Source organism: Lepidochelys kempii, chromosome 1, assembly GCF_965140285.1.
Source record: "Lepidochelys kempii isolate rLepKem1 chromosome 1, rLepKem1.hap1, whole genome shotgun sequence".
In the NCBI taxonomy this organism is placed as follows: Eukaryota; Metazoa; Chordata; order Testudines; family Cheloniidae; genus Lepidochelys; species Lepidochelys kempii.
In genome coordinates, this window is record NC_136380.1 from 269,452,441 (window position 1) to 269,470,926 (window position 18,486).

Below are 18,486 nucleotides of genomic sequence, written 5' to 3' on the forward strand. Positions count from 1 at the left end.
GGATTCTGGCCTTCCTTATGCATTACAGGCCTGCCATCTATATTAATGGCAACACTCTCATTAACTCCAGTCATGCATGATCAGGCCCCAAATAGCAACTTTCCATAGCTAGTAGTTGCATTACTCATTAGCACCCCAAAAAGGGTGGAGGTTATACTTTTAAATATAGAGGTGATTTTTTTTTTATTCCTGACATTTAGATCAATTTAAAAGGAGGATCAAATTAGCCAGTGACCAAATTAAGAGAGAAACTGTAATTGAAACACTGGAAATGTTTCTTGTTTCATTGGTTTCTGGTTACTCTGACAGATTATGCAGAAGAACCATGTAAATTTCAAAGGTTTTTCCTACCTTCCTAGAACTAATATGCCATAATATAATTCATAGATTCTAAGACCAGAAGGAACCATTATGATCATGTAGTCTGACCTCCTGTATGTCACAGGTCATAGAGCCTCACCTGGTAATTCCTGAATCAAGTGTATAACTTCGGTTTAAACTACAGCATAATATGTAGAGAGCTCGCTGATCTTGATTTAAAGACTTAAAGTGATGGAAAATCCACCCTGTCCCTAGGAAAGTGGTGCCAATGGTTAATCACCCTCACTGTTAGACAAATTTAGATGCACATTTTTATTTTCAGTTTCCAACCATTTAATCTTGTTATGCCTTTTTCTGCTAAAGAGCCATCTACTATTAGTAATCTCTTCACCATGTAGCTACTTATAGCTCATTCAGGAACAAGCTATTTCTTAACCTTCTCTTGGATAAACTAAGTAGATTGAGGCTCTGAAATCTCTCACTATAAGGCATGTTTTCCAGACCTTGAATCACTCTTGTAGCTCTTTTCTGAACCCTTTCTAGTTTTTCAACATTAGTAGAATGGAATAGATCTTTGAAGAGGAAATACACTAGTAGGATATTATTTGCCTGGACTTTTGGGGTGGTGTAGTGGAAGAGGACAGTTGTGGTGTGCTATGTGAAAGTCTATAGAGATACTTTCTGGACCCATCGTTTATGGTGGAGGATGTGGGAATATTCTTGTAGCCCACCAGCCTTGGCTTTTCACAAAATATATATTTTTCTCAAATAATTACCTTTTTAAGTTTCAATTTCTGATGTTCATTCTCAGCACAGGAGGGCTGGAAGAACCAGCGTGGAAAGCTTCTGAACAATCACCTTTTTTAATTACTTGAATCTAACCTGGAAAGTGAGCATGTTGCAACCGTTACGAAATTTTTCAGCCTTTATTCTTTGCACTTTGAACTTGGATAAATTTATTTTAAAACAACTGCTGTCATATTTAGATCACCTTTCAGCATTCCCCTTCCCAGATAAAAACTGCTTTATAAATATCGCTCCATTGATCATAGGTTTTATAATCCTCATGTGTATGGGCTATCAAAATGCCTCTGGGAGGTATCTAGTCCTGTTATCATCCATTCTGATTGTAGAACTTTACCATTTGCCCCTGAGTATTCAATTATCTCTATTTCGGTAACACAACTAGGCTGATAGTGTTTGAATATCTAATTTTCAGTGCAGATTTACATAACACAAGAGGAGGCTTCTCATTTCCATTGCTGATGTCATTTTCTTTAACCCTCAGCTAGACAAGTGCAGTATGCAAGTGTGTGTCTAGACAGGAACTCACTGTCCCATATGCACCAGGCTAATCTCTTGTGTGCTTACCACTTGACAGTGCTGCAGACGGACTGTCACCTCTCTGAGAGGACTGGATCCAGACTTCTGTGTATCATCCAACTGATGGCTGTTGAGGAGACGGAAAGTCCTAATGATTTCTAGTTCACACTTAGCAGAAGGGGAGGTGAAATGCTGGGGTGGGATGAAGGGAATCACTTACAGGTATGTTATGATGAGCACTGTTTTATGTTGTCACTCTGGTGCAGGGATTATCACGAATGTGTGTGTGTTTAAAGCACAAGCAAGCAAATGGCTTTCAGGGCAGTGCAGTCTCCAATCCAGCCCTACTCCCCCTTATGTCAAATAGGCCCCAGCCGTGTTCAGGTGGGTGCCTAAAGTGAGTTGTCTCTGCTTCATGGGCCATTTGACACAAGGGATGTAGGACTAAAGGATGGCTAAGCTGTGGGGCTGGGGCTTTGGGGGGAGGGACAAGGGATAGGGACTGGGAAGCAAGAGGGGGTGACTGGGAAGGGGGCTGGCTGATCTGGATAGGAGAGGGAAATTGCTGGGGCAAAATGGCTGGAGCTAGCGATGGCTGAAGGAAGGAAGGGGGTGGGAAGGATAAGTGAGCTGGAGACAGATGGTTGGGAGAGCTATTGGCTGAGAGGGAGGAAGGATAATGGGTGGCAGAGGGGATGTCTGGAAGGGCGAAGGGCAGGAGGGCTAGCGGGGCTGGGCGGGGAGCAGGGGGCTAGCTGAGCTGGAGGGGGAAGGGGAGAAGGGCTAGCTGGGGCAAGGGGAAGAACAGGACTAGCTGGGCTGGAGGGGGGAGAACAGGACTAGCTGGGCGGGGCGGAGCGGGACAGAGGGGAGGCTGGAGGCTGAGGCTGGCCGGGCGCCCCCTCCCCGCCCCCCAAGGTTGCTGGCCTGTCCATCTGACTGGGGAGGCCCCTGGGCACGCTCGGGTCTGAGGCGGGCGAGCCCGGGGCTCCCCGGAACGCTCCCGCCAAGAGCTGGCAGTCGGAGCTAGCCGCTCGCCCCCGGCCTGAGGGAGGCTGCTCCTGGGGGCACAGGGAGGCGGGGTGCGCGGCGGGCGCCGCTGGAGGAGATGTGGCTGGGGGCGGTGTCAGCCCCCAGCCCCCTGGAGCGGCAGCCAGTCCCTTCGCGCTGGCTGGCTCCGTGCTCCCTGTGCAGCACGGCGAGGCTACAGGCTGCAGAGCCAGGGGCTGTCAACGGAGGGGAGAGCCAGCGAGGGAGGGGGCCCGGGAGCCACAGGCACAGAGATCGGGATCAATGCAATAAAATGCACCTCCTGCAAGTGCCCCTTGGGAGGAAGCAGCCGCAGGCGGCGGCGGCAGCCGGGAAGTGAAAGGTCCGGAGAGTTCAGCTTGCCATGCCCTGCACGGGAGCAGCAGGAGCCCGGCGGGTCCCCGCGGGGAAGTGAAATGTTCTCAGCGAGGCACGCGGCTCCCCGGGGGCTGGAGGAGCCATCAGCTGTCCCGCGATGTCACTCCCCGGGGGAGACTCGGGGGCTGGAGCCTCCCTCCTGCCCTTAGCACGCCAGTGAGTGGCGAATGAATGACCTGCCGGGAAGGATTTGCTCTGGAGAACCGTCTTCATGTGCAGAAGAGATTCCAGGCTCCTGGTCCTCCTCCTTGATTCATGCACTTTGACCAGGAGTTTGGCCATGGAGAGCTGGGTCTGGCTCATTGTACTTCTGGGCTGCTCTGCTGTAGCTGCAGGTGGGTCTTGATGTATTTTCATTCCTTCTAAACCTTCTCCCCATTGCTTAGCCTCTAGGAAGGAATAAAGCCCGAAGCTGCTGGGAAGCACAGTTTCAGACTATGAAATCGCTTCATATTCCCTATCTTCCTCCTTCTCCAGCAGTAAATATATGTAAACCGATGGTTAAGGGCAGTATTTACCCTTAACGATCAAAGTTTATCTTTGTAGCCCGATTATCATTTTCAGAGCGAACAAAGAAGGGTTTTACTTGCAATGTGTACACCACCGTGTATATCAACAGACACCCTTGGACTTTTCCCGAGCAGGTTTCGGATCCTAGTGATCCTTCGTAGCCTCTCAAGTAAAAGATGTAACATTCGCTTTTTAAAAATGTGACCGTCTCTTTAACAAGCTCATAAGAGAGTGTGAAAAGTCAAGTGGACTGGGAAAGCCAGGGAAGACATCAGGAAGGTGCAGTGAGTTCAAGAAGGAAAGATGACAATGTAGCGTACTGATTAATGCCATTAAGCAGCGTTTTTAAACTCAGCCCTGCTTCTGCGTAGGGCTACAGGGAACAGGAGCTTCCTGAGCAGGAAAGAGAATAACCAGCTTGGATTATTTTAGCTACAGCTGGAATGACCTGTAAAGGGGAAAAGTGCTTCTTCCATGGTCAAGAACAGTCAGTGTTGCTGAGAAGTGTCCGTTCACACCTCAGGTTCTTTTGTTTGGGTTTTTATTGATTCCTCAGAAAGGGGTAGAATGTCCTACGTTCAAGTCACCTTTCTCCCCCTTTTTCACCTTCCTTTCCCGCTAGTTCCTGGACATACTATTGGATGTATTTCCCAAGTCCGTTCTCGTTTTGCCAGAATTTATTTTCAGGAATGCAAATTAAATTCCACATGAGGCAGCTTGTCACACTGCTTCCCATCCAACACTGCAGATGCACACCAGCCGTCTTGTGTCCATCTCCTCAGTCTCAGCTGTAAGGGGAGTTTTCAAGGGCTAAATAGGTACAGACTGGCTAAGCAACGTCTTAAAGGGGACATAGTGACTGTCTGGAATAGTTTGGAGAGGGATATAACTAGGAGGTAATAAGAATGAAAGTGGGAAAAAAAGGAATATTTAAACAGAACACCAAGAGAAGCTTCCTGACACTGAAAGTATAGGAAGCTCCCCAATGTGAGACAGCCAAAATTAGACTGGGCAAAGCACCAAACAGTGCCCTGTAGCTGCCCTGGTAGGTGACGGAGTGGGTGTTCTGATAAGTGTTTTCCAGCTGTAATTTCTGTGTGCTATCCCTTTATCACATCTGACTCAGAGGGAAAAGTCAGACGCGTGCATTCTTTCTGAAGTAACTGCTATTTCAAGTTTATGCACAAGAAAAGCAATCTAAAGATCTCAAATAAGATAAACGTGCCTGGACTTTACTGACCCTTAGAGCTGACACCCCACAGTGCCTACGCTCATGTTGCTCACAGCACCTTTACCTGAAATAAAGATAAGATAGCTTTCATTCACTCCCTTGGGCTGGCTTATTTATTTAGAAGCTCCTTGGTATCAACATCGCACCACTGAGATTGTTCCTTACTGATTGTTCTGAGTCTTACCAGCTAAGATCTACAAGATAATGTAGCTCTAACAATCTCGGTGTCAGTTACTATCCTTGTGGTGTGGAAACCATTACTTCAGTATTGGAAGGGAATGAGGAGAGCAGAATTCACAATGTAGTAAATAAAGTTTTTAGTCATGCTTGTAATGATCTTTGCAGTACTGATGGCAAAACTAGCACACAGATAAACCAAAGCTTTAAACCCCTTTCCCACCCCTGCCAAATGTATTTAGTATAATAACCACTTTGCACTTGTAAGAACCTCAAAACACTTCACAATTAGGCTTTAATATTGTGTTCAAATATTAATATTTAATATTAATATAAACTGTTTATATAATGTTTTCTTGGAGCGTTTTCCAGCTGAGGGCTGATTTTTCTTTTTGAACAAACCTCATTATTAGCTTGTTATAGAAAAATCATATAATCAATTGCAAGGGTGTAAGTGAAATGTTACAAGGCAAGTGTGTCAACTGAAAAAACGCTTAAACAGGAAGCATATGATAGGCCTGGATATTTTACAGGTGAGTCATGGTGTACCTTGTGTGCTCTTGTCCATTACTAAAGATTGCTGTTCAGTGGTATGTACAGTATATAGGGTGTGAAATAGCATAGGGTTAAGCATAACCATTAAGGGGTATGGAGAGGCACCTCTTTCTGGTAATCGAAGAGCTGACGTGAGTTTGTGGCTGACAATGCGAAAATCTTTATGCTCCAATCTGTCAATTTTGCTGCATTCTTGTGGTAAACAGCACTAAGCCAGAAAACTGTCACATCTCACAAATTGCAACACTCTGCATTGATCTTTCTAATTTTTTTTTCATTTGAAAAAAACCTATTATTCAAAGGCTTTGTTTTTTCCCCCAGTGTAAGAGGCAATGGCTTGTGAATTCCAACAGCTTGAACCTGTTCCCATTGACTCCAGTGGGAGAAGGATCCACTCCCAAATGAGGAATGAAAACTATGGGCCTGATTCAAAGCCCCTGGGAGCATAGAAGTTAGGCTTTGATACTAGCAGGTGCTAACCACTTCTGAGTTTCCTCAAATCCCATGGACTTTAATGGGAGTTGTGTGCTCAGCATGTCATGGACAAGCTCAGACCTCTGCAGGAGAGACAGGCCTACCAAAGGACTACAGAAAGTGTTGTATTTACATTAATCCGTTTGTCAATTTAAATATAATGCATTTGCCTCTGAACAGTTACTGTAAGCTCCTTGGGGCAGAACTTCTAGGTGAAATCCTGGCTCCATTGAAATTCCCATTGACTTTAGAAGGGCAACGATTTTAGTCCATGTTTTCCTCTATATACTATACAATACTGAGCACAAAGATAGTACTTGATCAATATGGATATTAATTAAAAATCATATTGAAGTCCTGACTAAGAACTGACTTATTTATTTAGTCACAAAAGTGCTTTCTATTAGAGGTAGTAATTTGAAATGTAATGGTGGAGGGTACTACAGTAAATATTCACCTGTTTGTTTAACAGGTAACTTCACTACAATAATGTAGCTAAAGAATCCAAGAAAGCAGCCAACACATAAATTAAGTCATCCCATGGTAGACCTAACTGATAACGCAATGGTAAAATACTTCCCTACCTCTCAGGAGAGCTGTGTAGATTAGTTTATGTTTGGACAGTGCTTTGAAAAGGATCTCTATAAGGGATAAGTGTTGTTCTGTGAATTTTACAGTTGTGTTTATTCACTGTTATAGGTATAAGTGTATTTTGTAAATTTGAGATGAGACTGTCTTATTTTAGTTATTGCCTGCAGCTGTCCTTTTTAATGCACTTAATTTCTTATCCCTGTAGGGGATTCATTATTTCACAGAGTATTTTGATCATTAAAATCTTTCCAAGATATTTTTAGCCAATGCAGTCTGCCCATTTGTAAGTGCTTTATAAACAATGTTCCACAGCTTTTCTGAGTAATCTGTATAAAAAACCTGCATAGATCCTTGGTATTAGAAATGGGGGGGGGAGGAATCTATCAGATCGTTAAGTCTACCCCGCTGCTAATGCAGGATAGAACTCCAGTGCAACTACTATATACCAAAGCTGAATAACAATAATAGCCCCCAGATAAAGGGATGTATTGGCTATTAAACCAAAATGACACTTGAACTTAGCAAAAAGATCAAGAAGAAATCATAATCATTAGTGCATAAAGCTTATTGTGTATGTTTGGCCCAGTGATAAAGAACACATTATGCACCTCAGATGTTTTGGCATGCCCATTTTCAAGTCATCAGAGCTGTTTTGTTTATTTTTTTTAAGTTAAATGGCTATGGGTCATAAAATACAATCTAGTTCCTGACTGACTGCCAGCTTCATTAATAGGTGGAAAGTTTATAATAAAAATTACTAAACCATGACTGTAACTTTGCTAAAGGTTTCATACTGAACCCCTGTGGTGATTTTATTTTCTGTGTAGACACTGTAATTGCATGAGTTTTAAATCAACAAGACTTCTAGACAAACCTGAACAAAAACCACATAGACTAAATTGCAGGGCAACTTGCCAGCACCATTTCAACAGTGGAATTTTTTCTTTACACACCATTAGTGACAAACTTCCAAAATATGAACCAGTGTACTGACTAAATCCTGACCTCTTCAGCACCTAGGGAGGGGATGCTTCAGTGTTCCTACTGTGCAAACAACCTCCAGGCTCAGTAGGAATACTGAAGCACCTTGCTTGAATATCCCTCCACAACTCATCTCCCTGTCTCCTACCGAAAACTCAGCTACCTCATCTGCCCAGTAAGCCCTAGCACCACCCAACCTCCACTAGGGTGACCAGATGTCCTGATTTTATAGGGACAGTCCGGATATTTGGGGCTTTGTCTTATATAGGTGCCTATTACCCCCAGCCCTTGTCCCGATTTTTCACATTTGCTGTCTGGTCACGCTAACCTCCATGCTACTTAGTGCTTTCTTCATGGCCTCCTCCCTGTCCTGTGATGGGATGGGTCTCTTTCTGCAGTCTTGAAGAGAGGGGTTGTATGGCCATACACTGAGATACGAATATATCTTTGTGGGTATTCAGACAGGGTCACTGCCCCACTTTAAATCCTCAGGGTTTTCTGGGATAGCTCATGAAGCAGCTTGGTTTCCCCTAACACAGGGCAGCAAGAGAAGGGAATATTCCCTTTGCCCACTGAGGTGGCTGCGATACCAGGGAGTGCTCCATAATGCTTATTGTGGTAACTAAAAAGCTCTCAAGGTTCCCTAGAAACTACCCAATAGGACTTTTTCCTGCATGTGGTTTCCAGGGAACCCTTGAGCGTTCCTTGATCTACCACACTAAGCATTAGGGGGCATCTACTGCCCCTGGGCTTAACGTAGCATCCACTGCAAAGGGAGAGCGAGCGAGGCTGAGGCAAAGGGGCTCTAGTGGAATAGCCGGGGACATATTGGGACCAGGAGGAAGTATGGCTGGGGATGGCCTGTGCTCCAGGTTTTCTCTGGCTTGCAGGGGCCACTGAAACAGGTGTAATCCTGAGGGCACCCCTAGTCTACAGCAGCTCCCTTCAGCTCCTGACTCTGGGCTTCTCTCCTTGTTCTCTGTGTTGGCCAGTGCAGGATTTAGCTCCACTTGTGTTAGGGTTACACAGGGAGCTGTTTCACATGGTAAACTGAATGCAGTTGTCTGAGAGCAATGCCGTTAAAGATAAATTGCTTTAGATTAACACGTACTTTCCTCCACCTAGGACTGAGCAGTGTTGTCGGAGTTGGGTCCCATTGCGAAAAAGCGTGCAACCCTCGAATGGGAAACCTAGCCCATGGACGAAGATTGTGGACAGATACCACATGTGGGCGCAACTCCACTGAGTTTTACTGTTCATACAGTGAGTATGCAGACCTGACATGCAAGCGGCCCAAGTGTGACAAATGTAATGCTGCTCACACCCATCTGGCTCACCCACCCTCTGCAATGGCCGACTCTTCCTTCCGTTTGCCTCGCACATGGTGGCAATCAGCTGAGGATGTGCACAAGGAGAGGATCCAGCTGGATTTGGAAGCTGAGTTTTACTTTACTCACATGATCATGGTGTTTAAGTCAGCAAGGCCAGCAGCCATGGTTCTGGAGCGATCCCAGGATTTTGGGAAAACATGGAAGCCTTACAAGTATTTTGCCACTAACTGTTCAGCAACTTTTGGTCTAGAGGACGATGTGACAAAGAAAGGAGCAATTTGCACTTCAAGATATTCAAGCCCATTTCCTTGCACTGGGGGAGAGGTAAGTTCACTGGCATGTTAAAGGGATACTGTCAAGTAATGTTGGCCCTGAATTCAGGCTCCTTATAATCCTTATAACCTTTACTCCAGAATTTATATTTCTCATCTTAAAATGCCACTGTCAACTTGAAATCTAGTTAATTTCAAGAAATGAGTTAAAAGTAGTTGCAAGTACTACACCTGTCCCTGATCCCCTCTGCCAATCTCTGAGGTTTTACAATCACATTTTCCTACTTTTAAAAATGTTTCTCTCTCCACTGTTGCTTTGTGAAAGACTCACACAAGCAACAGGTGAATTGACTATACTGGAAAAATGTTGAAACTGGCAAACACACAACGATATTGTTAATTTCAGAAAGTAAACAAATGGAATGGAAGGAGAAAACAGAGAAAAATATTTTTTTCCATTCTCTTTCAGTTCTAGTCATTTTAAATGTTACTTGTAATAATAGGTCAAAATTTGACAGAAATGGGGTTATTTTTCAACTGATGGTGTCCATGTCCCTGTTAGATAACTACCACTGTCACCAACAAATTAAAGTAAAATAAACCAAAAAGAGCCACTGCTAACGTTGACCCTATAATTTTCCTGTAATTCTGTGGAAGAAGGACATACTAGTTAATTAAGAAACCCCACTCCCTCATATATGCTATGTGCATGGACGCTAATATGAAAAAAAGAGGTAAACAAAAGAAAAGTAGAAGGGAAAAATCACATTTGCTAAAAGAAAAATGACAGTATTGAAAAGAGGTTATTTTTATACATTACAAATAACAGAAAATAAAGAACATATGCCCAATGCACTGTTTTGCTTTGTTGCTTACACTGATAATTCAACTAGTTTTCTGAGAGATTCCCTCTAATGAAACCCTAATACAGAAATTAAGATCTGTTGTGTTGCTATCTCTGGGTTTACACTTTCATTAGTGGTGAGATATCCTCAGTGGACTGTTGGTAAAATCTGCTCCCTCTAGTGGTCTTTCAAGAGTTATATGATCAGTTTACAGTGCTTTTCAGATGTGTTTTGTTTGTTAAATCAAATTTTTGATTTTCCTTTGGAATAAAATAGAGAATGGAGTGAGCTATTAACAAAAAGAAAGATCAGTTTTATTCTGTAAGACAGTGTTGATTATTTTCTTTGAAGTAAGGCTCCCCATGCCATCATGCGGGAGATCAGTATACTGTACATCTCCAAGTAAATAAGGCTTGTCTACACTACAAAAGCTTTGTTGGTAAAGTTATGCGAGTAGAGCTCTCTAGTGTAGACACAGCGTATACAATAGAAGGAGTTTCTCTGCTGGCATAATAACACCACTTCCCTGATTACACTAGTTATGCCAACAGAAGCATTCATGTCGGCATAGTTGCAGCTACACTGGGGTTTTTGCCAACATAGCTATGTGAGTTAGCGGTATGATCCCCCCCCCCACTTCTAGCCAATTTACCTGTGCTGGCAAAGCTTTGTGGTGTAGACTGAGCCTCAGTAAATCATCTGTTGATATACAGAATCCTCACAGTTTCCCACCCTCATCCCAGCAGTTTCATGATTCAGTTCATAGACATTTAGGGCCAAATTTCTACTCTTGGATATGTTCATGGAATTCACACTGAATTCAGTGAGAATTTTGCTCTGAGATAGCCATATGTGGTTCTCACTGAATTCAGTGAAAATCACATATAGATATCCCAGTGTAAAATCTGACCTTTAAATGAAAGGATCAGATATGAATAAATTAAGTTGTGATTTAGTTTCCCTCAAATTTTGCATTCAAAGGGAGGATTCTTTGTACAGTTTTTTTACTTTTTGTTTGTTTTCTTCACAGAAGAATATGTTAGCTCCATAGCAGGGCTTTGATAGTATTTGAATTTAAAGGGCCAGAACCTCAGCTGGCATATATCAGTGTTCCTTATGCCTGTTTACCCCAACTGAGGATCCAAGCCACAGTCTGAAAGCAATTGCCTTGCTAAACGGTCATAAGGATTGTCACTGTTAAAAATTAACAATACACGTGAAGAGTCAAACAATATCAGCCAACACTGGAGTTATTCAGAGTCAGCTTTCTCCAGGATTGGGCCCCGGTTTGGTTAAGAAAGGAATAAGGAGTACCTGTCCAAAGGAATACATAAGTCTATTCACTAAAATACATCTTCCTATGTAAAAAGTCAAGGGAGGGCAGCAGCTGTTCTGGTCTGGAGAGAAACTTTTAAGTGCATTCTTTTCATTGAAGGAATGAAAGCCTCTAGGCTCACTGAAGAGGCCGGTGTCCTTAGCACTTACTTTATTAATCCAATTAAGGGTTAAAATAAGGGGACCACAAGGGAAAACTGCTTCCTGCTCCCCCTCCTTTGGTAAAACCAGAGAGAGAGCTTCCCCTCATGCTGGGGTTGGGACTCACTAAACAAGGGAATCTGCAGTAGAAGTAGCAGGAGGTGCCAGGCTGAGGAGTTTCTGAGGCTCTCAGCATCTCCACCAGTTGTGTGCCATCTCCATATGGTTATGTAATGCCACATTACCACGTAATGTTGAGCTCTATGACGATAGCCACACCAGGATTGGTGACCACTCCCTCTCTAGTTTGACCACAGAAGAGTGTGATTTATGTTTTCTCATTCACACGATTCCTGGTGAGCCTTTCTACAAGTGATGCTCAGAGAGAAGAAATTCAGCACTGACTTCAGTGGGTTTGCAAAGAGTGTAAACCAGGGCAGGATTTGGCTCATCTGAGGTTGATTCTGTAGCCACTATGTGTGTATACAGTTCCCACTGAAGTCATCCCAGTAAAGTGTGTCCACATAGAGGTGTGCAAATAGAGGCCGAGTCAGTTTACATGCGTGTGAGTGGAATTTCTGCATGTGCAGCAGCTAGGGGATTGATAGCCCCCTGTGTGGACACAAAATTTGTTTCTGTGTCCGATCTGCGATCCGCAAACATGGTCCATGGATATCTGCAGGTTTGCTGGGCTCTGAATATAAAATTTGGATCCACATCCATCCTCAAATATGGTCCACGGACATCTACGGATATAAAGTGGATACCCGCAAATTTGCAGGGCTCTAAGGATTGAGACCCCTACATGTAGAAATCAGCAAATACCTTAGGTAAGGGAAGGAATTCAGTATTATTCCGTGTATTTCAGGTAGCATGCTACAAAGCAATCCATTCACAGAATGGCCTTATTGTTGCAGTGTCTAATATGTTGGCTTCATTTTATTGTAGTTTGTGATAATTGCAAAGAAAGGAGACCTCCAATTCCAAATTGTCTTATTATTTCATATTTTAAAACAAATGTTGAGTCGAGGGGACTGGAGTCCTAAATCATTTGGGAGTTTATGCATGTGGCACACTTCAGTTCCCTGCATTTAAACACCACTTGTATTTACGTGCAAAGTAATAACAGCAACTCTCTGGCAACCAGATGGCAAGCATGCATGCTTAGCATATATCACATTTAATTTATTACAGCGTGCTACATTCCAGCAATTACTTCTAACTGCCAATAGCAATGTGTATCTCACCTAAAGCAATACCAGAGTTTTGTGTGCTGTTTTGAATTATGCACTGCTGACTCCCACTAATCGTAGCACCTAATTTCAGACATATGGAAACAGTTTCAGTTGAAACGGTAGTTTCAAATATGCAGCCATCTTAAAATATCTAGCTTGAAAGGGTATTATTTAATTGCAGCTAAGTTGGGCCAGTATTCTTTAAAACATCAGTGTAAACTCTGAACTGCTAACAGGTCTCTTTAATATAAGGCAACTACTGTATAGCATGACAGCCAACTGCGCACAAGCCCCTTGGAGCACCACTTGAAAAAGTTTCAGTATCATATATAAAAGTCAAGGTACAAAAACACAGGCTGTGTGCCTGTGTAAAAGCAGTGTGGTCTAAAGGTAAAAAGAAAGGGAATGGAAGTCAAAGTACCTGGGTTCTGTTTGTGACTTTATCACTGACAGATGTGACCTTGGACAAGTTACTTGGGGCCAAATGGTTAAAAGTGGCCTTTGATTCTGGGTGTGGCCACTCATATCCTGAGGCCTGATGTAGAGCAGAGATTGGAACCTGGGTCTTCCAGATGAGTGTGTAACAACTAGGCCATAGGCATTCGGATGTTTTCACTGGCTCAACGCCTAAAATGGAACAACTTCCGCAGGACAGCTTGGGTGCTCCTCCTCAGGCTAAACAAGTGGTTAGGGCACTTCTGTAGGAGGTGCAAGACCAGTGTTCAAGTCACTGCCCCACTTCAGGCAGAGTAAGGATTAGAATGTGGGATCTCCCACATCTGAGATCGGGGCTCTAACCTGTGGGATATTGAATTAGAGGGGGGTGTACCATCATCTCATTTTCAATGAGAAAGGCTTAGGTGTCTAACTCCAGGAGAGGGTTCTTGGCTGTGAATCTCAAGTGGAGTCCCCAGATAGGTGACTCCCAACCTAACTCCCTTTGACAGGTGAAACTTAAGACCCCCCCCCACTTCTTGGCATTTCCTACTGGGTAGCTTAGATGGCTTCCTGCTCAATGTGCTGGCTTTTGTGACTCCCGTTCTTAGGTGCTAACTCTCCAGTTCCCATCATTGTAGAAGGAGCCTACACACCTAATTTAGAGCTGAAGATTTCAATGGGCATCAGGGTGCCTAAAATTGGTCATGCCAATACCAAGCCTAAGTTCTCTTTGTGGATCTAGCCTTGAGTACCTAGAAGAAACAGGGATTTGTGATACTGTGTAAGAAGAGCTTGCCTGAAGGTGGTAAAATCAACAAGCTTTTCAACCCTAGATTCAGAAAACAGAACCAGGTAAGCAGTACGGGGGAGGGGTCAGTGAGAGGCTAGATAGAGAGGAAAATCAGGATCAGGCCTGGCTCAAATGGATTAGCAGATGGGCCCTGCCCTGAGGAGCTTACAATTTAACTGAAGATTCTGTGCACTTCCATGCTACGTAAATAAAGGATTTGTTTTTACTCTATACTTTTTATACAGGTGAAAGCCTATTCCAAGTCAATGTCCTGAGTATATGCCAGCGATGGCTTTAGCAACTCAAACCTTTGCACACTCATTGAACGTTTCTTTTTAAGGAGAATCAAGCAATTAATTGGGAAATACAGATTTTTTTAAAAGACAGGGCTCTATGAATAAAAACTGGGCTAGTAACAGGCCTATCCTGATTCTTATGTCAGAAAACCTCCCTTATTTGCATCTTTACCTTGATGCTGATTCTCAAAAGAGATTTATGACACCACAAGAGGCAAAATGCCAAGTCCATAGGTTCATTTTTAAGGCACAAAGCTCAACATTTATGGAGAAATAAGAGATATTGAATTGGCCCTGGGAGCTGCTTTTCATCTTTTTTCTTTAATAGAGCAGCTTTGTGTTTCCCTTTCTGGCACTGGGACTGGGAGCTGAGCACAGGGATGTTGAAAAAGTAACAGGACTTTACTAAGAAAAGAAGGCTGGGTAATGGATGAAGCTTCATTCTTGTTCCAACCCTGCTGGGTAAGTCTTGGGATCCTCAGATGTTTCTTGACTTTAGCAAAGCTTTTGATACGGTCTCCCACAGTATTCTTGTCAACAAGTTAAAGAAGTATGGGCTGGATGAATGCACTATAAGGTGGGTAGAAAGCTGGCTAGATTGTTGGGCTCAATGGGTAGTGATCAATGGCTCCATGTCTAGTTGGCAGCCGGTGTCAAGTGGAGTGCCCCAGGGGTCGGTCCTGGGGCCGGTTTTGTTCAATATCTTCATCAATGATCTGGAGGATGGTGTGGATTGCACTCTCAGCAAATTTGCGGATGATACTAAACTGGGAGGAGTGGTAGATATGCTGGAGGGGAGGGATAGGATACAGAAGGACCTAGACAAATTGGAGGATTGGGCCAAAAGAAATCTGATGAGGTTCAATAAGGATAAGTTCAGGGTCCTGCACTTAGGATGGAAGAATCCAATGCACCGCTACAGACTAGGGACCGAATGGCTAGGCAGCAGTTCTGCGGAAAAGGACCTAGGGGTGACAGTGGACGAGAAGCTGGATATGAGTCAGCAGTGTGCCCTTGTTGCCAAGAAGGCCAATGGCATTTTGGGATGTATAAGTAGGGGCATAGCGAGCAGATCGAGGGACGTGATCGTTCCCCTCTATTCGACATTGGTGAGGCCTCATCTGGAGTACTGTGTCCAGTTTTGGGTCCCACACTACAAGAAGGATGTGGATAAATTGGAGAGAGTCCAGCAAAGGGCAACAAAAATGATTAGGGGTCTGGAACACATGACTTATGAGGAGAGGCTGAGGGAGCTGGGATTGTTTAGCCTGCAGAAGAGAAGAATGAGGGGGGATTTGATAGCTGCTTTCAACTACCTGAAAGGGGGTTCCAAAGAGGATGGCTCTAGACTGTTCTCAATGGTAGCAGATGACAGAACGAGGAGTAATGGTCTCAAGTTGCAGTGGGGGAGGTTTAGATTGGATATTAGGAAAAACTTTTTCACTAAGAGGGTGGTGAAACACTGGAATGCGTTACCTAGGGAGGTGGTAGAATCTCCTTCCTTAGAGGTTTTTAAGGTCAGGCTTGACAAAGCCCTGGCTGGGATGATTTAACTGGTAATTGGTCCTGCTTCGAGCAGGGGGTTGGACTAGATGACCTTCAGGGGTCCCTTCCAACCCTGATATTCTATGATTCTATGATTCTATGTCTACTTGTCTTCCAGAGAGGAACACAAACACTTCCAGCCCTGTATTGTAATACACCCCAGCCAGGGCCGGCGCTAGGTTTTTTGCTGTCCCAAGCGCCAAAAAAAAAAAAGGCCCAGAGTGCTGCCCCTTGAAAAGTGCCACCCCAAGCACATGCTTGGTTTGCTGGTGCCTAGAGCTGGTGCCTAGACCCCAACCACTGCAGCCTGTCAGCCTTGCCACCAGTCCCTAATCTCCCTGATTTTGCAGCTTGCTCATTTCATTTCTACAATTGCATCCTCCGCTGATCTCATTCTAAGCCTTGTAATTGTTCTCTTCCTCTGTGTCTCTCCTCCTCTTGCTTACTTTCTATTCTGGCAATTACAAAATCACTGGATCTAATTCTCCACTACTTTGCATCTTGTCAATTTAATTACATCCACTCTGGAGAGACAAGGGTGGGACACTAGGGAACAAGCTGGAGAATAAGAGATGAGACTGGAGAAGGAGAGGGCAAAGTGGAGGTAAAATAAAGCTGATGAACGTTTTTTCATTGAGAAGCAGAGGTAAACGGCTTTCCATCGAAAACTGTCATAGAATTTTCATTTTTGATAATTTTTTTGTTTGTTTTTCATGAAAAACTGAAATTTTTGGTAAAATCTTTTGGAGTTTTTTTTAAACCAAATATTTTAAACAAAAGATGGAAAATTATAATAAAAATGTTTTTTGGAAACCAAATATTTATCAGGTTTAGATTTATTTATTTTTTATTAAGAAACCAAAACACTTCTGCAGGAAATTTCAGAGGAAATGGGGAAACAAATTTTTTAATTTCCCGTGAAAAGAACTGGTATATTTTTATCCAGCTGTAATGTAAAATGTTACTGCTGTTTTGAGTGGAGAATTTTAGTTTGGGAATGTTTTATATTCACTGCCATTTACACCTGTGCACAATGTATATGAAACACCACCAAATCAGAATTCTCTGCTCACACTGGTGGGAGCATTTCACGCCCATTTTGCACAGGTGCAAATGACTCCCAAAGGTGCAAGGCAGCAGAAAGTCAGATCCCTACCCTTGGAGATTCTTCATAGATTCTCCCTCCTCCCCTCCAGCCTCAGCTCTTCCTCTCCAGTTTGCTCCCTGCTCTGTCCAGGTACCAGTCTCCTATTCCTTTTCTCCCCAGAGTGGGTGTAACTGACAAAACAAGGTGCAAGCAATGAAGAATCAGGTCCAGTGCAACTCAAAGAAGTGAGTGCATTGGCTCTTGAAGTTCCGTGAGCACAGCCACTGCTTCACTCCTTAAGAAAGTACAGCATGTGGCCAGTGTAGAAAGTGATGGGGCACAGGCTCTGTCTCCTCCCCATCTCAGTTTGGGTAGCTGACACTGGTCTTGTGCAGTCCTTACACTCATATAACCAAAAAAAGACTTTATTTGTGCTCTGTCCCTATTTGGAGTAATAAATTGGGAAGCTTCTTGCTCACAAACTCCTTTGCAAAGGAGCTGGGCACAGTCTGACCTTGTGTGATTTATTGTAAACTATGTAGTTTACTCCTATTTGCACATGTAGACTGTGATAAACTGAAGTGTTCTGCAATACAGTTACTGTAAAGCAAGGCTACTTTCTAGAAGGCCTGGACATACAAGCTCACACCTGAAAAACCCTGAGCTGAGGGAGAGCAAGGGGGAGAAGATCTCAACCCTAATTCTAATTCCACCCAGTGCAGAGATGATGATCTGCAGACCTTCTATGACAGGAGCCCTGGAAAGGCATCACAGGGTGAGTTCTTGGGTCAGAAAGCATAGTCTAGGCATTTTGACAGAAGTAGTCTGGAGCGGAGGGACTGCAAAGGGTACACTGTTGGTGAAAATAGAAGCACACAATATTATTATTATTTATTTCTATACCACTATAGATGTGCATGGTGACAAATCAAAGAGGAAGTCCTCAAATATAGTGCCCATCTATAAAAAGGGAAATAAGGAAAACCCTGGGAATTACAGACCAGTCAGCTTAACTTCTGTACCCAGAAAGATAATGGAGCAAATAATTAAGCAATCAATTTGCAAACACCTAGAAGATAATAAGGTGATAAATAACAGTTGGCATGGATTTGTCAAGAACAAATCGTGTCAAACCAGCCTGATAGCTTTCGTTGACAGGGTAACAAGCCTTGTAGATAGGGGGGAAGTGGTAGATATGGTATATCTTGACTTTAGTAAGGCTTTTGATACTGTCTCGCATGACCTTATCATAAACAAACTAGGGAAATGCGACCTAGATGGAGCCTACTATAAGGTGGGTGCATAACTGGTTGGAAAATCGTTCCCAGAGAGTAGTTATCAGTGGTTCACAGTCATGCTGGAAGGGCATAACAAGTGGGGTCCTGCAGGGATCGGTTCTGGGTCAGGTTCTGTTCAATATCTTCATCAATGATTTAGATAATGGCATCGAGAGTACACTTATAAAGTTTGCGGACGATACCAGGCTGGGAGGGGTTGCAAGTGCTTTGGAGGATGGCATTAAATTTCAAAATGATCTGGACAAACTGAATATCACAGAGTAAGAGAGGGAGCTGTGCAGTCTTAAAACCCGTGGTCAGGAG

At 43.5% G+C, this 18,486-nt stretch overlaps 1 protein-coding gene across 3 annotated transcripts in view; it reads left to right on the forward strand.

Moving 5' to 3' along the window:
- The first annotated feature begins 2,564 nt into the window (after positions 1–2,564).
- Positions 2,565–18,486, forward strand: part of NTN4 (netrin 4) — a 97,722-nt gene continuing 81,800 nt past the window's right edge. Inside the window, exons 1-2 of one of the 3 annotated variants that reach the window (XM_073327494.2) lie at positions 2,565–3,386; positions 8,696–9,225. In XM_073327494.2, the coding sequence (XP_073183595.2) occupies positions 3,263–3,386; positions 8,696–9,225 (654 nt within the window). In that variant the 5' untranslated portion in view covers positions 2,565–3,262. The remainder of the gene's footprint in view (positions 3,387–8,695; positions 9,226–18,486) is intronic. The other 2 variants (XM_073327493.2, XM_078851109.1) reach the window with 2 other exon arrangements.